At 46.2% G+C, this 24,158-nt stretch overlaps 2 protein-coding genes across 2 annotated transcripts; one reads left to right on the top strand and one right to left on the bottom strand.

The window, feature by feature from the left end:
• Positions 1-580: 580 nt before the first annotated feature.
• On the top strand, positions 581-4,099 carry LOC136485632 (stachyose synthase-like). Its single transcript, XM_066482476.1, is given in 4 exon segments — positions 581-1,339; positions 1,342-1,418; positions 1,555-2,941; positions 3,309-4,099. Coding segments are annotated over 4 exon segments (2,715 nt in total). The 5' UTR covers positions 581-664; the 3' UTR covers positions 3,885-4,099.
• Positions 4,100-10,445: 6,346 nt separating this feature from the next.
• Positions 10,446-13,904, bottom strand: LOC136489548 (auxin-responsive protein IAA19-like). Its single transcript, XM_066486146.1, has 3 exons — positions 13,687-13,904; positions 11,449-11,678; positions 10,446-10,591 (listed from the first exon to the last, which is right to left on the bottom strand). Exons 1-3 carry the CDS (start codon positions 13,902-13,904, stop codon positions 10,446-10,448), a joined length of 594 nt encoding a protein of 197 aa, XP_066342243.1.
• Positions 13,905-24,158: the final 10,254 nt, after the last annotated feature.

Raw genomic sequence — 24,158 nt, 5'->3', positions numbered from 1 at the left:
TTCGTTTGTATTTGACAAAAATTGTTCAATTATGGACTATTTAGACTTAAAAGATTCGTCTCGCCAATTACAGACAAACTGTGCAATTAGTTATTCTTTTTACCTACATTTAATGCTCTGTGCTGTAAGATTTGATGTGACGAAGAATCTTGAAAATTTTTAGATTTTGGGTGGAATCTAAACAGACCCTAACCAATGCAACAGCGACAAGCTGCATACATCATTCGCTCGTGTACGTGCATTTTCCTACACTTCTGTGATGCACGTAACGTCAGTAGCGTGGTGCCCGCGCCGCACCGCACCACTCAGGCCCTGCATTTTTGTACAGTGGCAGCCGCTGCATACATCATTCGCCCAGCCGCCCAGGCCGTGCTCCACCACGTCTCGAACCTCTGCAGAGTGCAGACACTTGCATGTCGCCTACCGCACGTACACGACGACACCATCATGCTCCAGACGCTTCTGTGTTTCAAAAAAGAAAAAGGGCCCGCCACCTTCGTCCTCATCGCTCCCGCTCCCGCGCCTATATACCGCCATGGAACCCGCTCCGTCCTTCTCAGCGACCTTGGCCAGCCAGCGCCCAGCTAGCATAGAGAACAGCAGCCAGCCATACACCATCCGAGCGAGAGCGACCCTCTGCTCGTTCTTGACCATCGCGCTGCCAATGGCGCCTTCTAACGAGTCGAAGCCGACACCCAAGGTCGCCGCCACTGCCGCCGCCGCGGCGCCCAAGCTCACCACAACCGGCAGCACCGCGGTTGCATCCAAGGCCGCCACCCCGTCGTCGTCTGCGCCGCCGTGCCTCTTCTCGCTGCAGGACGGCGCGCTCACCGTCGGCGGCGGGACCGGCAAGGCCGCGGCCGTCGCGCTCCTCACGGGCGTGCCGGGGAACGTCACGCTGTACCCGTTCGCCGAGGCCTTCGACTCCACCACCAAGGCGTCGTCGGACGCGCCGGAGGAGCTGGCCAGTCAAGCCGCCGCGAAAGCGAGCCGGGGCGCGTTCCTGGGCTTCACGTTGCCGTCGCCAGCGAGCCGCGCGCCGTGCCGCGTGGGGCGCCTGCCCGCCCCGCGGCGGTTCCTGAGCGTGTTCCGGTTCAAGACGTGGTGGAGCACGGCGTGGGCCGGGCGGCGCGGGCGGGACCTGCAGATGGAGACGCAGTGGGTGCTCCTCGAGGTGCCCGAGCTCGCCGGCGCCGGCGCGGGGTACGTGTTCGTCCTCCCGCTCGTGCAGGGGAGCTTTCGGTCCGCCGCCTTCCCTGAAGAGGACGACGGCGTCGTCGTCTGCGCCGAGAGCGGGTCTGCCGCCGTCACGGGCACCGATTTCCGACGCATCGCTTACGTGTGCACGCCGGCGATGACCCATACAGGGTCATGCAGGAGGCTTACCTCGCCGCCAGGGTGCACCTCGGCACGTTCAGGTTCGTAGTTTGTTGCTGGTACAAAATTTCGTTCATTCCTTTGTGATGTGACCTGTGTCAGTCTCGACCCTTGATTTCACGATCGGACGGCTGTGATTAACTCTAGAACTGGAACGCGCGCCAAACCTCGCCGCAGGTTGATCCAGGAGAAGGCATTGCCGCCGATGGCGGACCGGTTCGGGTGGTGCACGTGGGACGCCTTCTACCTCACCGTCGACCCGGCGGGGGTCTGGCAGGGCGTGTCGGAGTTCGCCGACGCCGGCGTGCCCCCGCGGTTCCTCATCATCGACGACGGCTGGCAGAGCGTGAACCGCGACGACGACCCGCCGCAAGAGGACGCGCGGGGCCTCGTGCTCGGCGGCGACCAGATGACCGCGCGCCTCTACCGCTTCGACGAGTGCGCGCGCTTCCGCGGGTACAGGGAGGGCGCCCTGATCCGCCGTCCGCCGGAGGTGTTCTACGATAAGAGCATGTCCAAGACCGTCGTGCGCAAGGCCGCGGAGATCGAGAACGCCGGGAAGGCGAAGAAGAAGGCGGCGCAGGGTGGCGCCACCGACCTCTCGAGCTTTGACGCAAAAGTCGCGCAGATGCGGCGAGAGCTCGACCAGCTGCTCGTGCAGAGGGACGCCATGCTGGCGAAGCTCGGCGACAACGACGGCGACGGCGAGGTGGGGCTGAAGGCGTTCCTGAAGGACATGAGGCGCAGGTTCCCGGGGCTAGACGACGTGTACGTGTGGCAGGCGCTGTGCGGCGGGTGGGGTGGGGTGCGCCCCGGCGCGACGCACCTGGACGCGCGCGTCGTGCCGTCGCGGCCGTCCCCGGGGCTGGCCGGCACAATGGAGGACCTCGCCGTGGACCGCATCATCGAGGGCGGGATCGGGCTGGTGCGCCCCGACCAGGCCGGCGACCTCTACGAGTCCATGCACTCGTACCTCGCCGGCGCGGGCGTCACCGGTGTCAAAGTCGACGTCGTGCACACGCTGGAGTACGTGTGCGAGGAGCACGGCGGGCGCGTGGAGCTCGCCAAGGCCTACTACGACGGGCTCTCCAAGTCCATCGCCAAGAACTTCGCCGGCACGGGCATCATCGCCAGCATGCAGCAGTGCAACGACTTCTTCTTCCTGGGCACGCGGCAGGTGGCCATGGGCCGCGCCGGCGACGACTTCTGGTTCGAGGACCCCAACGGCGACCCCATGGGCGTGTTCTGGCTGCAGGGCGCTCACATGGTGAACTGCGCCTACAACAGCCTGTGGATGGGGCAGTTCATCCGCCCGGACTGGGACATGTTCCAGTCCGACCACGCCTGCGCCGCCTTCCACGCCGCGTCCAGGGCCATCTGCGGCGGCCCTGTCTACGTCAGCGACTCCCTCGGCGGCCACGACTTCGCCCTGCTCAGGAGCCTCGTCTTCCCCGACGGCACCGTGCCCAGGTGCCTGCACTATGCTCTCCCCACCAGAGACTGCCTCTTCAAAAATCCGCTCTTTGATCAGCAGACCGTCCTCAAGATTTGGAACCTGAACAAGGTCAGTTTTTTTTAATGTACCATACCATTTCTTACACAATGCTCTTTGTTCAGATTTGGAACCTGAACAAGGCACAGACACAATCGCTGATAGTTGATCAAATTTTTTTCCAAATATCTGGATCAGTTACTAATTGCGATGAACAGTACAGTTCCATGGGGGTGGTATCCTACTGCTTTCATGGAGTCATCAACTTTTATTGCATTTCATAGATTTGTTGCCCACTCTTAAAATCTACTAGCGACGGCGGCATCAGGGAGGGTGCATGGATGCTTTCAGTTCTTGAATTGTTGGTCTTGACAACTAGGATCCCATGTGGCATGTAATACCATCAGAATTCTGAAACTGTCCAAATTAATTTTTGCAGTTTGGAGGGGTCATTGGGGCATTCAACTGCCAGGGAGCAGGGTGGGACCCCGTGGAGCACCGCGTCCGAGGCTACTCGCACTGCTACAAGCTGGTCTCCGGCGATGTCCGACCTGCCGACGTTGAGTGGGGCCAGCGGGAAGACACGTCGGCCATGGCGAAAGCTGCATCATACGCAGTCTACCGATGCCAAACCGAGGAGCTCCTCCTAATGACACCAGATTCAGAACCCATCCAGTTCACCCTCCAGCCATCGTCCTTTGAGCTCTTCACGTTTGCTCCGGTCACAACCATCGGTGGCGGTGCCGCCAAAGTGCGCTTCGCGCTGATCGGGCTGGTTGACTTGCTGAACTGTGGCGGCGCCATCGTTGATGTTCAGCACGGCAGTGGAGGCGAGGTGATGATGAAGGTGAAGGGGGAAGGACGGCTACTGGTGTACTCTGACGTGGCACCGAAGAAGAGCCTGGTGGATGGCTGTGAGGCTGGATTTGAATGGGAAAATGGCGGCAAGCTGATGGCCGATGTGACGTGGAACCAGGAGAAGGATGGTGTCTCTGATGTGGTCTTCTGTTTCTAAGAGTGAGATGTCGTGCTGTTATGCTCATGGAAGCAACAATACTTGCAAGTTGCAGCTGTTAATTCTTTTCCACTTTTTTTTTCTGATTTTGTATGGTGTGATAAACTTAGTTTATTATTTGTGTTGTGTGGAATTTTGTACTGTTCCAAAAAGAAGTGAATTAATTTGAAGAAATTCTGTAACGGCTTGCCCTGCAATGGGAACCTTCTACTCTACCTGGATATTGCTCATAGTTGTAGTGGTCAGTGCCGGAAGTTTCTCCTTATTCTAGAATAAAACTAGGAGTGGTCAAAGAAACCAAACAGATAAATTTGGTTTGTAATTTTGTATGGCTCAGTTTCCTTCACTCTAGCAAAATTATGGTCCCAAATAATCATAAACCCAGTAGATGTGAGTTCAAAAAACCGCATTCCTTGTGACTTACATCCTGTCCAAATTTAACCTTATTATTCTAATTTTATCAAAAAGCATATCCACTAGAGATCTCCGGTGGTAGTACTACTGGAGCTTACCACCAAAGTTCTTCCTGTCAGATATATGGGCTCGGGGTACCTTCACCGCCCGTATACACGATCCATGCCTGTCTACAGGGCTAAAGATGAGGGATGGGCCCACGTGGGTTAGGCGAAACCACAAGCTTGGAGATCAACTCATTCCGAGGATATCCAGTGTCATCATATCTAGGCGATAGGGTAAAATCATTTTGTTGCACTTTTCATGTAACAAACTAGGAAACACATCTGTTAGCCGATCAGACCTACTGTAATCCTACACCCCGAACTATGTAAGGAGGGGTAGGGGCCTCCCAATCAGGATCCCCATCTTCTACATTCTAGCGCATAGCTATAGGCAACAACCCTCTGTCACCGAGCATACGAATACAAAGAGAAGCGGACGTAGGGCACCACGTGCCTAAACCAGTATAATCCCTATGTCTTGTGTTCGATCCATTTGATTCCCTGTACGCGAATATGCTGTAAGGTATTGCCGGAGCTAAATCTTTCGACACTCCCAATGGTCACTGACAACTATCAGAAACTAGCCATTGATGTTCTCAAAGCTCCAGTGCTCCTCTATGGTGAGCACCAGAGAGCTATAGTGCGTTGTATGTTCCCATGCGCATAGTTAAACACCCTCTTTGGAACTAAACTGTATACCACCAGAGTTTCTTGTGTGCTCCAAAGAGCTCTGTAGTAGCCTCTTAGGCCATCGGTACTCTCCCGTGCCCCTCATCGGAGAGATCTATTGAGCCCTGAAGCTCTCTGCATAAGGGTTAAAACCTTACCTTTACTCTCCAGTGCACCTCACCGAAGAGCTCCGATGATCTCTTTTGAAAATTCTTCCTCAGATCACTGACATGTGTCTCAACATTATTAGAGCCTAAACTCCAATGGTTGCACTCCGGTGCCCACAAGGAGTCAGAGACTCAGAGCTCACACAAAACACTCACTGTACACCACTATGTAGGGCCATGTGCTCTAAACTCCTGTGGATGTATTCAGGTGAGCGTAAAAACACTCCACCAAGGACTCCTATCAAACCTTTTTCAAATGGATAACACCTTAGGGTCTTCCAAAGGATTACCAACACCTTTAACACTGATTTTGCATTTTAAAACATTTTTTCAAAGGGTTTTCACCCATGTCTCAAACTGTCGCTTGGATCTAAATGGAATGCAAGTTAGACCACATGAGTGGCACTAGATAACTATTATGTAAAACACTTCTTCTCCTCTTGATAGTACAACTATATATCTTGCCTAAACCTAGGCAATGCACTTCTCTAAACACCTAGGCCAGTGAAATGAAATGTCCTATACTTGACACCTTTGACTTGCGCAAGTCCATTCTAACTCTAAGTCAATGCCCGCAAGCATACATTTTCCATATCATCCAGTTCATTCTGATATCCACTGGTTATTCACATATGAATGAAGTCCATCTAAGCCACATCACTTGATTGTTGCCAACACTTGATGATCTTTCAATCTTACTCATTCTAGCCACTCGACATCCATCCATGGTATCAACTCTTTGGCTCCTTCCTATGAACGACATGAATCACTTCATAGCTTTATATGGCCTTCCGAGTCCATCAACCTAAAGCCTTACTCACTTTTCACCATTGCTTAGACCATTCATGCCAAGCTCTCTACTCGCACTTTGTTGATGGTCACTAAACCCTAAATCTTACCGTCAATATCTCTAAAATAAAGTGAAGGATATAGCATTCTCATGGCATTTCATTTCAAATAAAGTCCATATTATGTTATGTCATTTCATGCTCTAAATATTATCTATAATACATTAGTACTCCCATATCCTCAGCCACTACCGGAAATAGTGACTTTGCCGTGTGCCACAGGCACTCGGCAAAGACCAAAAAACACCCGGCAAAGAATTTGCCGACTGTAACACTCGGCAAACAACACATGGCATCTACAGTGTCGGCAAACATCTCTTTGTCGAGTGTTTTCTATTGGGCACTCGGCAAATACTTTACCGAGAACTGAAACCGACGCTCGGCGAAAAAAGTAACGTGACGGCGCAGAGACGGTCACGACGCGTTTGCTGAGTGTCCCGGACCTGACACTCGGCAAACCTGCCTGATTTGTCGAGTGTCAAACACCAGACACTCGGCAAAGCTGCCTTCTTTGCCGAGTGTCAACTCTGGGACACTCAGCAAACCTACCTTCTTTGCCGAGTGTCAAATACTTGACACTCGGTAAACCTGCCATATTTGCCGAGTGTCAAATACTGGACACTCAGCAAACACTGGCCCAGAACGTACAAATGTTGGCTTCTTTGCCGAGTGTCAAGCGCAGACACTCGGCAAAAAAGCCATTTTAGTCCCAGAATGCACAGATTTTTGCCACGTGTCTCGCTTTGCAGAGTGTATTTTTCATGGCACTTGGCAAATAGCCCTTTTGCCGATTGTAACACTCAGTAAAGCTGCCACATATAATTAGTTTATTTGGTTCGGTCACAACCACGTACCACATTCAAATAAACATCACATCCATCATAGATAGTTCACAATAGGCATCACAGGCAGTTCATATAGATATAACGACAACACATAAATTCAAATAAACTTCATAATCACTAGTAGGTTCATTCACAACCACAAATAGTCACAAGTAGTCATAGGTAATCCACAAATGCAAATGCAAATGCAAATAAAATCACAAGTAGTCACTTAGGCCACGAGTTCCACTACGACCACGCTGGGTCATGAGGCTCATTCGATGCCGCCGATTGATGCTGCACAAAGGAGAAGAGATTGCATGTGTGAGACAAGATTGAACAACACATATGATCTCTCAGCTGCCTAACTAGTATAACCCTTGTAACTATAAACAATATCTTCTCAGTTACATTGTGCTCTAGTATGATTGCTTAAGTACTAGTTTGTAACAAACATATAGCATTAGTCACTAAGTTTCTAGTGTCTAGGCATCTTTGTAAGATTGATTCTGCATAAACTAGAAATGGTGATTATAAGGTTGTAAAGTGACTCATAGTGCCTGAAATAGTATTTGGAGCAGGTTGAGGAGGAGGGACTGGCATCGGCGGCGGAGGTTGACCGATTGCAGCGTAAACACCCCACATATATTCAAACATCTGCAGCTCCATCCTCTGCCGCTCTGCCTCCATCCTCTGCCGCTTTGCCTCCACCATATACCGCTCTACCTCCATCCACTATAACATAACATACTTTTGTCGACACTTTCTATTGTAGGCAAAGGGCACCTTTGCCGACAGATAACCTCCCGCGAAAAGTTTTGCCGATAATTTAGAAATAGTTGCGCTAGAAGCCATCGGCGAAACTTTTGCCGACAGTTAACAGAATCCCCGACACTTTATGTGTAGGCAAACGGTCTACCTACGCCGACAGTTGAAACCTTTGCCGACAGTTAACCCTTTACCGACAGTTAAGACCTACGCCGACAGTTAAGACCTTTCCCGACAGTTTGTATGTTGGCCAAACTATTTTCAAGGTATTTTACAAACCATACCCTACCCAAAAAAACTGTCGGCAAAACTGCATAGATATAATTATAATTAAAATAATTTGACAAATCCACTTTTGCTCATATAGAAGGCATCACATTGAACAAATTCACTTGATTTTTGTATAAATAATATATTAGATCTCCCATACTAGTATATTAAATCTTCTATACATACTGGTCATAGGCATATAGCCAAATACATGTCCAAAATATAGATGAGTTATTCGCAAACATAGACTTATACTAAATTATTACAAGCTGTAGTGTAATTATTCAAATCAAAGGCAGAAGTGTTGAGCAACACTATGCTATGGACTGATGCATTAGCTATCGGTCTTTGAGCTAAATGGTTATGGCTGGAAGGGCTGCCACTCCAAAACACTTGGAGTAGTTGCTTGCTTGTTCCATGAAAGGTTTGCCAACCCAAAATACTTGCAACACCTCATAGCTGAAGTACCTAACATGGAAAAAAGTTGAACTATCAGCGTAATATGCTCTATGCTTTAAATTTGTGCCATGCAATTCACACTGTTATATCACATATAAGTCAAACTCTCCAAGTAAGTTTCAACAATATTTGCACTGTTATTTGCATGAGGATATATCTTTCTGCAAACATATTTTACCAAAAAAACTAATGATGAAAGGCATGCATGGGAGAACATTCCAAGTCCAACAACAAGTAAAATAGAGTAAGGCTGAAGCTCATCTACAGTAGCTATACTATACACTAGTAATTGGACTAAATGAAAGAATTTTGAGGTTTCAAACTAGAGGCACTATCAATAGGTCATCGTAATAGTAGGTACAGAAACCTATTACTACTGGACGAAACAAATATAATCATATAATCAAAGGCTTATACAAAATTGATAATGTGTTCAAATACTTATGTTTGACACTGCCTAGGGCATAAATGCATTAAACGAAATGAAACTCTTAGAACCGTGTACTGGTATTTGTTGATATTTGAAAATGTAGATGTTGGGCTTGAATTTTACTAGCTCCTCCAATTTACCACTATAAATGAGGATCCCACCAAGTCCTCAACAGATTACTGTTAATCAGTTCAGGACATGAGACTCAGACGAAACAGACTACAATGAATTTCAAATAACAAAAATGAATTAATGATCAAATCAGGAACTAATTTATATTGAAAGCAAATGTGAGTTTAAACATTGTGCTGGGAATGACAGCTTACAAACCCAATGGCACAACATTGCAGTTGTAGCTTCACAAACTAGCAGAACAGAGATAATTGTGCTACATTATTACAAAGGTATTTGTCCCAACTTTCAGGCCATGGCATGTAAAATTAAAATTCAGAATAATGGGATAGATACCAACTAACAGATGGCTATACAAGACCGAATGGCGTACTGAAAGCAGATAATGGCCTCAATATAGTAACATTCACACAAACACAGAGCATCCAAGAGACTTGGTATTTACTACCATATAATCTGATTTGGATAATAAGATTCATCAGAAACATTTAATGGAGCAGTGACAAATTTAAGTATACCACGTCAGTGAAGTATCAGTCACCAACCTGGAGCAGTGACAAATTTAAGTTAGAAAACTTGTACATGTTATGAGTAAATAGCTCATAATTAAACTCCTACCATCACAAGATTTGAGGCTAAACAACCAAAGTAAGTCTCTATTTCCTTGGCTGCTCCACCAGGTTTCTTTGTATCTGCACTCAACAGGATAGGTATATGCAAGTATAAATGGTAAAATATTGGAATTTTAACTGATTTGGAAATTGCTATTGATCTCTCTCATGCTATTACGTATCTTCGGGATGTACCTCTCCATTCAGTCAAACATGCATCTTAATTTTGAAATAGCTGTACTCCAACTTATAACCTTGTGATCGGATTCCATGAACATAATGCAGCAAAAGAACTGCAGCATCTCTGAATGTAACAACCTTAGAAAATGGAAGAAAACTTTATGTACATGTACTAACACATTTCCAAGGAGAATCTAGATCAGAAATGTTTCTGGCAGAATACCAAATGTGCCAAAAGATTAGTAACACATATGCTAGTGCATACACATATGTTAGTATATTTTTGTAAAACCTTGGTAGTTCTAGAAATTTGAGGTAGGACAAAGCCAAAGTAAACTATTTGGAATGGAGTATAGGGAAAAAAATTTCTGCTACAAAGGTGTATTCATAGAAATCCATGCATTAGCTAATCTGAATCCTCTGATCTAAAAAAAGTGCAAAACTAAACATTTCAAAGAAGTTAGTAAAAATAGAATAGCCAATTTCACACACAAGTGGATCTAAACATTCTATCAAATTACAGTCTCTTTACTGGAACCATTTCCTAATTTTTTAGTTGCCACATCTTAAACGCAAGTGTTTTCTAATGAATTGCACCTACTCTCGACTCTAGGCTCTAGACTGCTCAACCAAAACCATATCGACTTCCATTAGTTTCAAGAAAAAGAACTCTATCATTTGCATATAAACAGAAAAGGAACACTGTCATATGGATAAATATTGCAAACCACGGTAAGTTAGGAACTCACTCCCAGGGCAGATCACCAACGAGCATCCAATCAACATCTTTATCTTCGTAAGTAAGGACATATTCTTGGTCCTGAAGGGCATCAGCTCTAGAACCATCAGTAAGCCTCTCCCTTCTTGATGTCTTGCGTGAACTGCTTTGGCCTGCAAACATCACTAGTTTAGACATGTGTATTTATTTGAAAAACATCTATATTTACAGAACAAAGGAAGGCCTTGGTCCTAAAGTACAAACAGAAATATTCCCACAAAAAGAGGAGCTAGAAATGTTTCATGTAGACAAATATACCTTTACAGACACAATGGACAATACTTCTTAAATTTCAGAGTAACAGATCCAGAGAATTATGAAACACAGGTAAGCATACATCATTTCTTTTTGCTCTCCTCCTTAAAGGTATTGATTGACAATAATGTTTACTGTCATTTTCCATTAGTTTGCTATGAAGAGTAGGAGGATAAGACCTTTAGTTGCAAGTTCGATTTATATCATTATTCTTTTAAAGAGGACATTCCATATAATGCTGGAAAATACTTATTTGATGATGCAATGTTGTTGACTAGTCAAAATAGAATGGGCACTGATTTTCAGCTAGTTCAAACTACTAGTCTCTCCCACCTTCCCTCCCTCTCTCTCTCTCTGCTATATATATGCAGGGAAGAAGGTTTTTAGAACCTTAGTTAGCAATCAAGCAATGACACCTCTTTTTCTTTTGAAAGGACATTCTACCTAGTTCCTGTAAACAAATTTAAATTGTTGACCGAGATTGATAATCAAAATAGTGCAGAGGCCATTGTTCAACTAGTGTAACTAATTATATATTAACTATGCATTGTAATTGTCAGTTGACTCCTCAAGACTTTATGCAGAAAACATTATACCTAATTGTACATGTACTGGTGACACAATAACTCATTACATCATAATAACAGGAGTAAATAACCAGATGGGGAACAAGTAAATTGGTAATTGTGGCAGAAAAAACTAACAGAAAACTTACCAGTGATGAAGCAGCTGAACATTTTCTCCAGACCAAGCGAGAGATCCTCATAGCTTGAATAGGTCTTGAGGTCCACCTTCCTTAGGTATGGGGCTCCATCCATGCTGACCTTAACATAACAGCATCCCGCCTCACTCCTACCTTCATCTCCCCCCTTTGTCTTTGTGGCACTTGCAGCTAGTGTATTCTTTCGGTAACTCCTAACTGGCGGCCATCCAACAACTTGTGCCCTAGAACATAAACACTCAAAGATTAAGTCCATGCCACTAAAAACATCATGAAAAAGGTTGCTCAGCAAAATCATAAGACTCATTTGAGTACATTAGTATGTCTAGACCTCCGGGATGGTCCACGTATTCCATACATGGTACAGAATCTGGCTGCTTATATCCCAAACAACTTCTTTATGGCCTCTAACAAAGAAAAAGGCCATAAATGGAAGAAAACTTTATGTACATGTACTAACAAAGAAAAAGGTTTTCTGCAAGGAATATAGCCATTACACGTAGTGCTGAGAATGTAGATGGAAGGATCCTAATCAGTTTGAAATCACTTCAAGAATAGTTTATGGCTTAAATGTGATTGCCCTAATCAGTTTGAAAGCACTTTAAGAAAAAAAATAACTGGAATAATTCTCTTTAAGAAACAAAAAAAGAAATGCAATGTACTATAGTCAGTGTATATACCTTAGATGGAGCGATCTACCTTCTTGATTTAGTAAAATATGCATCTTAATCTCAAAATAGCTATGCCATTACACGGTCATCGTTAGCTAAGTAACAAAAAGCAGGGTTATTACCTGTAGAGGGCGAGGTAGCGCACTCTGCCGCATCAGCCAGTCACCTGCATGAAGGAGAACACGGAGGGATGCAGGACCTGGGGGAGCAGTCATGGAATAGAGGAGTAGAGGGTGAGGTCTCACCAGATCTGGCCACAACAGAGAGGAAGAGGCGACGTGCCACGGGCAGGGCGAGGTGCCAAGCGGAACCGCAGATAGGGCAGATGAAGAGGCGACCATGCAGGGCCGATGGGTCGGCCGGTGTCGCCCGTACTGGGGCAAAAGGTGACTCAGTAGAGCAGGCACCATCGGGGATGGGGCCTAGGGCACGACGGGTGGCTCGCGGCTGTAGCGGCCTAGGGCGACAGCGTGGCCCTATGGGAGGCAAGCGAGGTCGGCAGGAGCGTCGCACCGCAGCTGCGTGCGCTGCAGACGGGGGAGGGGGGAAAGCATGGTGCCTACACTGGAGTTGCTGCTCCGTTGTGCGCCAGTCGTGGGGGAGGGAGGCACCGTCGCCCGCGACCCATGTTGGGCCCGCCCGCGCCAAAGCCGTCAAGGACCGGGAGGCTGAATCTATGCGCCCCTCCCTAGAGATGCAGTAGTAGTTGGCGGATCCATGCGCCCCTCCTCGGTGGGTGGCCACGAATGCAGCTTTCTTCACCAGTGCAGAAGGGGTTGGCGTGGGGGTAGCCGGTAGGGGCTGGCGTGGTTAGGGTTTCGGCGGGTGGCGATGCTGTGTAGGGCGGCGTGCACTGGCATGGGAAGCGGCGGCCACGGGCGCTGGCACTGACGTGGGAGGTGGCAGCGGACGCTGGCGTGGGAGGCGGCGGCACATGCGAGGGGCAAGAGAGAGAGCAGGGTTGGATTGGGTTTCGCGTGGGCTATAGACTCTGTCCCAAAAGGACTCCGCGCATGCATTAGAGGTGAAAAGATCTAAAATCGGATATCCTTTCGCCGACACTTACATAGTTGGCTTGTTTAGGAAACAGCGACACTTATTCTGTCTAAAAATATTTGTCGACAGTTTTATTGTCCTAAGAGAAATGCCGACAGTTAACCTATAGCCATACAACATCATTGCCGACAGTTTACGTGACTTTAAAAAGGTTGTACAATTACCAACACATAGTGTGTTGGCAAAACCAATCATTTGCCAACAGATAAGTGTAGGCAAATGTGTGTCGTGGTGTAGTGATCCTCGCCTCTAGCTCCTCCCGGTGCCTCGTTTCTTGTTCTAGCTGAGCTTACAATATTTTATCCTAATGTTATAATGCAATGCAAAAGTATGTTAAAATCAATGAACGATGGATAAAATAGAAATAACCTAGAGTGCGTTCATCTAGAACTATGTAGAGTCCGGCCGTGGGTGTATCGCCGGACTAGAACCGGTGCTCCATGCTCGAATCTAGGAGAGAGTGGGAGTACTGGCCGTGTTGATTTTGCCGTCGCCAATCTAGAACCGACTGTGCTTCTTGCCTCCTCCCGCCCTCATGACCACTTCTCCATCAAGGTCATGGGTGCTCAGATTGTACTCTGGGCCATGGACCACCCTTGCCATCAATGTGTATCCATCGAGGCCGCTATGGATGGGCTCGTTGCTGTATGCCGAGGGCGGGTCCTCCGGGTTGTAGGCGACGTCGGACGTCGCCTTGCCCTTGTGGGCCAAAGCATATGCCATGAACTAGGAGCAAGGCTCGCCGCCATGTGCCTCCGACTACAAAAAAACAATATGATTAGAAATTATGCAGAGTTGAGTGTTAGAATAAATAAATGAATTCATGTACCCATCTAGCCACGTATTCTGAGAGGTTGAGGTTGCTTTGATGGTGTGGTGCACCCAGCATCAGCAAACGTCGCTCTCGATAAGCGTTGTGATTCTCCTCCCATGTGGGGTCACACCACCTGTCCACCATCCGGGCCCAGCATTGCAGCCTATCCACCATCCAGGCCCAGCATTGCAGATCGTAGGCGCACCACCATGGAGGCACCTACGTCATCAAGTATATGACATATAAGAAGATGAAATTAAGCGTAATTAATCTCAGAAAAAATAAGTATTAATGTTCTATATTTACCTTCAGGTATTGTTCCTGGGTCAGGCTCATGGTTCTTGCCGCCCTTTTAGGGATCCTCTCTCTAAGAATTTCCACGTGGTATTGGATCATGGCCTAGATGCGTGCCTCATAGTGCATGTCCTTGACGAGTTTCTTGGTGGCTTTGTCAACCACAACATCCACCTTAGCCTCGTACCCCTCATCGCATATAAAGAAATCCTACATATAGACGCGATGTATCCAATCATTATTTCAAGAATGTCCAATCAATGCGATGTATTGAGCAATGTAGTGCGAGAAAGACTTACCCAAAGCTTGGCCTTGACACGCCGTGCCTTGTCGGCGAATACCTTGCCATCCCAATCAGGGGTGTCGGGGACAGCGACATAGTGGGCCCACGTGTAGGCTGGCTCGATAGTTCCGTTGAACTGCACCAGGCCATGGAACTTTTCCTTGATTAAAAGACCAAGGATTCCGTTCACATGGCGTGCATGATCACCCCCACTGACCTTCCTCCAACCCCTGCCCAAGTGATTAAGATAAATTATTAGTTTCTATTGTAATTTTGAATATATCAAACGAAAAATTAGTGATAACATCTAAAGTTACTTACTTGTCTCCATCGGGTCGAATCAGCGGGCGTCTCTCAAGAGGTATCGGTCGCCTCGGGAGGGTCAAGGGACCTCGCAACCACACATGCGATGAAGTAGAGGAAGAGGTACCCCTATCTCCTCCTCCATCCCTACCTCCTCCTCCACCCCTGCCTCCTCCTCCTCCACCCCTGCCTCCTCCTCCTCCACCCCTACCTCCTCCTCCACCTGTACCTCCTCCTCCACCTATACCTCCTCCTCCTTAGAGGATGAGTGAGCGGAAGGTAGCTCAGACGGCGGCGAAGGTATAGGTGATGGTGGCCTCGTCTTGCCTCCACCCTTCGCTCGACCCTTGGGTCTACCCTGAGGTCTCTTCTCAGACCCCTCAGCTGCATCAGACCCTTTACACGTAGCTATCACTTTTGAGTAAAGCGACGTTATCCTCCTCATACCGCCCACCATTGTTCAAACACCTACAATTAAAAAGAGTAAACCGATTAGCACAGATAATACATCAAAATAGATGCAAAATAAATAAAACATACTTAGAAAATAACATGATATGACAAATAATAAATCAATTAGCACGGATCATACATGTATTAGAAATAATAATCATCATCGGGATTAGCTAGATCATAAGTCTCATCATCACTATCACGCATGTCGATATAATCATCCTCGTACTCTAAAGGAGGAATGTCATCATCACCGTCATTGCTTAGATGTAATCGCTGAAGTAATTCTAAGTCCTTCACATTCTGAACCTCGTCTCTAGCGTCCTCGTCAGCACCACTTTCATTGTCTACTTCCATACCTAGAGCTTCGGTTAAGTCTATCTCAAAACTCCCTTCGAGCCCATCTTCTTGAAAGAACTCTTCGTCATATGTGTTGGGGTCTGTGTTGTAATCTTGATTGTTTGGGACAGGTAGTTTACCGTGTGGCGATACCTTGTACACAACATCCCAACCCTTAAGACGGTCTATAGTTTGGCATGGGTACGAGAGATAATAAACTTGCGTGGCCTATTGAGCCATAATGTAGACATTGTCTCCTGGTAAGACGGATGATTGTCAAATTTCGACTAGCCCAAGATTAGGGGTCCGCCTCATTACTTTAGGATCAGACCAATGTCATTTGAGTATAACAGGATAAAGAGGTTTGCAACCATGAAACATGAGTTCGTATATTTCTTCAATTCTTCCGTAATACTCAACCCCATCTAAGCCTTGCATAAAAACTCCAGTATTTGTGGTTCTTCGATTGGGCCGACTCTACTCATAGCTTGTTGTGTGAAAGTGATATCCATTCACGTCACAACCGGTAAATGACCTAACCCTATAGGCACAACCATCGGTAACCTATCTCAACTCGGCACTCATAGACACATCGGTTTGTCCCTACAAGTTCAAGCAAGGTAGTTCGTTATATTAGTCGCACGTACGAGCAACTTGTAATGTCAAACTAAGTACGAGCCAAATTGGACAGTACCTTCTGTTTGAACCAATAAATGAAATCAGACATTCCATTTCCCGTACCCTCTCTAAGAAGGGTTCAAGTTTCCTACGAGGTAGGTTCCCTTGATTCACGCCAGAATTGTTCATGAAATTCCCTGTACCAACAAGAAACAAGGGAGTTGGACATAGAATTGTGACTACTTGAGAAAAAGTTTGTTGAGAATTTATAGCATGTACGGCTCCACTTTGGATAGGTTGGTCAACACATATAGCATAATAGTGCGCCACTCTTCTTGTTTCAAGGTCTTGTTAGTCGCACCACTTGCACTTCCTAGTTGCCCTCAGAAAATGCTAAGGTTCGATTCATCTTCGCCAGCATTGTAACGAGGGGGTGGATTCGCTAGGAAGGTTGTCAGCATAGTATTTTATTGTGAAGTTTGACACCTCCTCCAGAATATATGCCTCTCTATGGATGCTTCAATTTTGCATTTATTTTTACATTTAGTTCGAAGAACCTTTTGAAATCTCTTAATTGAATAGCACCAATGGCCCTGCACAGGCCCCGATTCGTGCCTCATACGGGAGGTGCAAAATCAAATGCTACATCGGATTGAAGAAGCCAGGTGGAAAGATCTTCTCCAACCCGCAGAGCAACACATGCACCATTCTTTCCATGTCTGCAACCACAGCACGAGATAACTCCTTAGCACAAAGCTGGCGGAAGAAATTGCTCAACTCTGCCAGCACTATCCAGACATGCTCAGGGACATAGTCTTGAACCATCACTGGCAGTAGCCGCTCAAGCCATATGTGGTAGTCATGACTCTTGAGCCCGTTGATTCGCAAAGTAGCTAAGTTCACTCCCCTCTTTAGATTCGTTGCATACCTATCAGGGAACATTAACGTTTGGAACCATTCTAATACTTCCCTCCTTTAGGCCCTCGTCAGAACAAAAGCGGCCTTAAGCTTTCTCTATGACTTCCTGCCTCCGGGAGGTGCCATATCTAGCTTTGGTCTATTGCATAACCTCGCTTGATCCACTCTAGCTAGGGATGAAAATGGTACGGATATTTTTTGATCGTATTCGAAACCGAATCCGTTTAGAGGGGTTGAGATCTATCCGTATCTGAGTCTGGATATCCAACATCCGATACCGTATCCATATCCGAATACTCAAATCGCATATTTATGATGTCGATATCCAATCGTATCCTATCCGACATAGTTGACACTATCCGTATTCAAATCCGAATCCGGATAGAAATATGAAAACAAATATAATATCGGTGATATCCATCCATATCCGATCCATTTTCATCCCTAACTCTAGCCTTAACATTATCCTTTGTCTTATCAAGAATATCCATGATTGTACCAAAAATTGCCTCGATGACATTTTTTAGTGTGCATTACATCAATGTTATGTGGAAGTAGAAGGTCATCAAAATAGGGGAGGTTCCACAAACACGACTTGTGAGTCCATGCATGTTGCTCACCATATCCCAGAAAATGATCTCCTTGGTCATTGACCTCGAGAGCATCTAACTAAGCACGAACTGTTGCACCAATCATCATCTAGGGTGCAGGGCCTTCAACTACTACATCTTTCGTAAAGTTCTTGATGTCTCGTCTGAATGGATGGTCAAGAGGGAGGAATTGTTGATGTTTGTCGAACGAAGAATACTTGCCACCCTTCGTCAACCAAATGAACATCAGAGATGCCTTGCATACTGGGTATGAGAACTTCCTGTGAACACACCAGCCACAGAATATCCCATACGCCGAAAAGTCATACAGGGAGTACTGGTACCAAACATGCATTTTGAAGTTTGTCTTTATAGCTTGGTCATATGTCCATACCCCTTCCTCTAAGCATGGATCAAATAATCAATCAGAGACTCCATGTACACACTCATATTATTCCCCAGGTGTTTAGGAATTATCAACGACAAGAATATGTTTTGTCGTTGAAAGAGTATGCCAGGGGGGAGATTGAGAGGGATAACAAACATGGGCCAACAAGTGTATGAGGCAGCCACCATTCCATAAGGATTGAACCCATCTCATGTACATTACGAGCCTCTAGAGCTTTCTCATGATGAATCATATCAAACTTTGTCCATGCTTCACCATCAGATGGATGCACTAGCTTCTTAGGATTGTATCAACGTCCATATTTGTGCCATGTCATCTATTTTGTGGATTCCTCAGTCATATAAAGCCGTTGGATCCTTGGTATGAATGGAAGGTATCGTAGGATCTTCACGGGGACGACAAGCTGCCTCTTCTGACCATCATCAGAGTGTACCTCTAGGAACCTAGATGATTTACACTTCACACAGTACTTTGCTTCCGCATGTTCTTTCCTAAATAAGATGCATCCCTTCGGACAAGCATGTATCTGCTCATATGGCATCTTAAGTGCACAAAGGAGTTTTTGTGCCTCATACATGCTCTTTGGCAGGATGTGACCATCCAGGAGCAGGCTACCAACAACTATCAGCATGAACATCGAAGGCTTCTCGACTCAAGCTAAATTGGGACTTTACGGCCATTAGGCGTACAATGGCATCCAGTTGAGAAACCTTGGCATGCCCGTGAAGGGGTTGCTGTGCCACAGACAACATATCGTAATACACCTTTGTGGTTGGCTCTGGCTCCTCCTCCCTACGTCCTTCATCGAAGTGCGCTTCATGATAGTCATTTAACATGTCTCCTACCCCGACATCAGCATCATAATCCTCGATGCGTTGTCTCACGACCTCTTCTCTCACACGATTGGATTCACCATGGTAGATCCACCGGGTATAGTTCGTCGTAAATCCATTCTTGCAAAGATGTTTACCCATGACCACCTTTGTTTGTAGATGCGTGTTTTCACAAATGCTGCAGGGACACCAAGTGGCACGCGCTCCTTTAACCCTTGCAAATGCTAGTTCCAAGAAAGCATCGGTCTTCTCAATCCATTCATCGGTCAATGAACCATGACTAGAGCGTCCCATGTACATCCACTCATAGTCATCCATCCTCTAACATATCAGCAAGTAATATAAAAATCAATTGCATCTATAGGTTCCTATATTGTCTAATAGGTGAAGATAGGTCCTAATCCCACCCGAGGATGTATAGATGGGGTTAGTTTCCATGCTCTACTCCTATCCGAGATAGAATTTTGACAACACCTCTCTGTTGTTCTCCAAATACACGTCCTGGCTGGGAGATTGTGTATCCGGAGAACAACAGGAAGATGCTGCTGAAACTCTGTCTCGAATCTGAGTAGAGCATGGAAACTAACTCCATCTACACATCCTCGGGCTGTCCAAAAAACGTGGATAATTCGAAACAGATACGGTTATAGATATGCATATTTCCAACCGTATCTCTTTCGAACGGGAGACGCCTAGCTAGGTTACATGATATACGAACATGATATGGAAAGAGGGGTGTAGGATGCCTCACCTTGCTGTCATGCAAAGTGACGAGTCAAGGACGGTGGGGAATGATCCTTGCAATAGCCTCTCCTGCAACAAACAAATATAATAGTGTCAATTGTAAATTTTGGTAGCACCTCCCCTGCACGGTGAGGTAACCAAAACATGCAACAAACTAACGGCACGATAGCCGACAACCACATATAGAGTCCATGAAATAATGCTGAAACAACTTGTTGCAGAGCTAACAGAGTTTACATGAAAGTGCGAGCATCCCAGAGCCTTGGAACTAATCATGACTCAAACCTAAAAAATAAGGTGCATTGCATTGCTCCCATTTCATCATTACCATAGACTTGATGACCGAGCAGTTCTACTAGATTAGACATATTTTGACATCCCGTGTTACTGGCAATGTTGACATAAAGCAAATTTAGACACTATGCAAACCAATCAAGTACTATATATGGTTACCCAAGTAGCAGCACAAGGAATTATATCCGATTTGGAAAGAAGTGAAATAGACACGATACTTGAACCATAAATTTTCCAGCTAATATGCATTCACCAATCTAGCTACATACTTAAATTAAGTAGCACATGAGTATTTCACTTTCACTCTCTGTTCCACAAAGCTGGAGTTTCATAAGCCCCAGACTAGATGGCATCTTACTCCCCACAAATGTTGCTAAATTATCTAGATTAATCAGGCAACTGTTTTCAATCTAGAAGTAGCTAGATTAATCAGGCAACTGTTCATTTGGTAAAAGGTGTAAAAACCTGGTTGACATCGACAGGTAACATAAGCAACTTTTATATGGCAAAGCTGCCATTTGAATTTACTCATCCAAAGGAATTCTGGAGCTCACAAATCCAAATTTGAAACATCTTAGGCAAGTAGAACTGCAGAAGAGCACACTCATAGGAGTTAGGAAGTTTCTAATGAACTCCCTGTATTCTCTTATTGCATCTACTACTTTAGAATGACATCTAGTAGGCAAAATTACTAAGAACAGATCATGCAAGATCAAACAGCTTCATGGTTTTCGCAAATCATTTTCACCATAGCCTTGAGTGAAGTAGCATCAAACCAGAGCTAACAGCTTGATGACCGAGCAGTTCTACTAGATTAACACACAAGCTATTGAGCCGACTCGCAAGGCAAAGCTAGCAAGAATCACCAGGCGGAGGCAGGGGCGGAGATCACCTGTGCGGCTTGTGGTAGGCGGGGTTGAGCTCGCCCGTGCGACGCACGGGGGCCAGGGACGGCACGGGAGGCCGGGCGCCGGTGCTAGTGTCGTCAGCGCAAAGGGTCGGGGGCCGGGCGCGCGGCGCCGGGAGCCTACGTCGTCGGCGCACGGGGGTGGGCGATGGGGGTCGGGCGCGGGGCGCCGGGAGCCTACATCGTCGGTGCACGGGGGCGGGCGCCGGGTGCGGGACACCGAGTGTCGGGGGCTAGTGTGGGTGGGCGCAGGTGCGGGACCGGCGGCGGGGTCTAGTTTAGGCGCGGCAAAGTGTTTTAGTGTGTGAGGCCGGGTGTGGGACTTAGGGTGGTTACGAGGGAGGTTTGTCGAGTGCCCATGATCTATCACTCGGCAAACCCCGTTTTATTTTTTTTTCATTTTCAAAACCTAAACGACTGCGCGTGTGTGGGGCCCATAAAGTTGTTTGCTGAGTGTCTAAAAGGTCCTAATGGCTAGAGGGGGGGGTGAATAGCCTAATAAAAATTTCTACAACAACACTTAACCAAATGGTTAGACAATTATGAGGCGAAGCGAGTGTTGCGCTAGCCTACTCAAAATGCAAGCCACCTACCACAATTCTAGTTTAGATAGTGTCAATTCACACAAGAGCAATGACACTACCCTATGTTAGTGTGCTCTCAAAGGCTAACTAAAGAGCCACACCAACCAAGCATGCAAGCTCTCACAACTAGCTACACTAAAGAGCTTATCAACTAGTTTGCGGTAAAGTAAAGAGAGTGATCAAGAGGGTTATACCGCCGTGTAGATGAATGAACCAATCAATCATGAAGATGAATAACAATGATGACCAATCACCTCGGAATCAATGATGAAGACAATGATTTTTACCGAGGTTCACTTGCTTGCCGGCAAGCTAGTCCTCGTTGTGGCGATTCACTCACTTGGAGGTTCACGCGCTAATTGGCTTCACACGCCAAACCCTCAATAGGGTGCCGCACAACCAACACAAGATGAGGATCACACAAGCCACGAGCAATCCACTAGAGTATCTTTTGGCGCTCCGCCGGGGAAAGGTCAAGAACCCCTCACAATCACCACGATCGGAGCCGGAGACAATCACCACCTCCGCTCGATGATCCTCGCTGCTCTAAGCCGTCTAGGTGGCGGCAACCACCAAGAGTAACAAGCGAAATCCGCAGCGAAACACGATCACTAAGTGCCTCTAGATGCAATCACTCAAGCAATGCACTTGGAGCACTCCCAATCTCACTATGATGATGAATCAATGATATAGATGAGTGGGAGGGCTTTGGCTTAGCTCACAAGGTTGCTATGTCAATGAAAATGGCCAAAGATGTGAGCCATAGCCGACCATGGGGCTATAAATAGAGCCCCAATCAAATAGAGCCGTTATACCCCTTCACTGGGCAAAACACGCTCTGACCGGACGCTCCGGTCATACTGACCGGACGCTGGCCCTCAGCGTCCGGTCGCCCGATGGACGCCACGTGTCATCGCCTTCAAACGCTGTTCGTCAGATTCAAATGGCTACGAAGCTGACCGGACGCTCCGGTAAAACTGACCGGACGCTGAAGCCCCAGCGTCCGGTCGTTTCCAGTAAGCTCCCCGAGGCATGTTTTTTCGACCGGACGCGTCCGGTCCACCTTGACCGGACGCAGCCAGCGTCCGGTGCTCAACCCTAGCCTACTGTGCCGTCTGACAGCTTGACCGGACGCAGCCTTTCAGCGTCCGGTCGCTGAGTGACCCAGCGTCCGGTCAGTAGACCGACGCCAGCATCATTTCGACCAACTCCATTTCAACTCTAACTTCTTCACCCTTACTCAAATGTGCCAATCACCAAGAATTTTGCATCCGGCGCAATAGAAAATAGACATTCCAACCCTGCAAACACCTTGTGCACATGTGTTAGCATATTTTCACAAATATTTTTAAGGGTGTTAGCACTCCACTAGATCCTAAATGCATATGCAATGAGTTAGAGCATCTAGTGGCACTTTGATAACCGCATTCCGATACGAGTTTCACCCCTCTTAATAGTACGGCTATCAAACCTAAATGTGATCACACTCTCTAAGTGTCTTGATCACCAAAACAAAATAGCTCCTATGATTTATACCTTTGCCTTGAGCTTTTTGTTTTTCTCTTTCTTCATTTCAAGTTTAAGCCCTTGATCATCGCCATGCCATCATCATTATCATGCTATGATCTTCATTAGCTTCTTCTACTTGAAGTGTGCTACCTATGTCATGATCACTTGATAAACTAGGTTAGCACTTAGGGTTTCATCAATTCACCAAAACCAAACTAGAGCTTTCAGTGTCCCAGTTCTAACACTCGGCAAACTACAGGTTTGCCGAGTGGTATATCGCTGGCACTCGGCAAACACATTTTATTTTTTTTTCATTTACAAATCCTAAACTACTGCACGTGTGTGGGGCCTGTAAAGCTGTTTGCCAAGTGTCCTAGTTCTAACACTCGACAAACTATGCTAGATCGCGGGCACTCGGCAAACCCGTTTTATTTTTCCCATTTCTAGATCCTAAACTACTGCACGTGTGTGGGGTCCATGAAGCTGTTTGCCAAGTGCTAGATATCATGGCCTTCATGAATGATATCACGAGATCTTGACAAATCTCATGATTTTCAGACTTTGTTTGTTTATTTAAGAATTTAAAAATCATTCGGCCACACGTTCGTGGTCGGGTTTCGTGAACAAGATGTTCAAAATTTCCTTTCATTCCCCGAATAAGGCCTCACACGGGACTCAATAACATGAATATCATTTTTCTACTCATTTTATTATATTATTTAAATCACTTGCAGTTCAAATTTGACTTATACCAAAAAATTCCTTTAAAGGCAATAAATTAATAAAATATAGCAAATGGATCCAGAAATATACCAAATCTTAACATAGAGTACCACATGTTGTATGTGGAGAGTAGAAAAAGTTTCAAGGTCAGGGGAGGAAAAAAACTTATTATCCCATCCAGTTGTAGCTCAAATTCAATGTATATCAATGAAAATTCTATAATTGCACTTAATAAATTAAAATTATCAAACGGATCAAAAAATTTACCAAAATTACACATGAATCAATCTATGTTCTCTATTGCCTATACAAAAAGTTTTGAAGTCAAACCCCAATTCAACCGTCACTTGGACTCCAAATCT

Source organism: Miscanthus floridulus, chromosome 10 (assembly GCF_019320115.1).
Source record: "Miscanthus floridulus cultivar M001 chromosome 10, ASM1932011v1, whole genome shotgun sequence".
NCBI lineage: Eukaryota > Viridiplantae > Streptophyta > Magnoliopsida > Poales > Poaceae > Miscanthus > Miscanthus floridulus.
The sequence above is the reverse complement of the archived record's forward strand: the minus strand, read 5'-3'. Positions and strand labels throughout refer to the sequence as shown.

Coding starts and splice junctions, on each gene's coding strand:
- LOC136489548 (XM_066486146.1), bottom strand. CDS start 13,904: ATGGCATATGCTTTGGCCCACAAGGGCAAGGCGACGTCCGACGTCGCC. Junction 11,679..13,686: donor GGAGGCAAGAAGCACAGTCG/GTTCTAGATTGG, acceptor TTTATGTTCTAG/GGCACAAGTTGTTGGATGGC. Junction 10,592..11,448: donor GTTCAGCTGCTTCATCACTG/GTAAGTTTTCTG, acceptor TGATGTTTGCAG/GCCAAAGCAGTTCACGCAAG.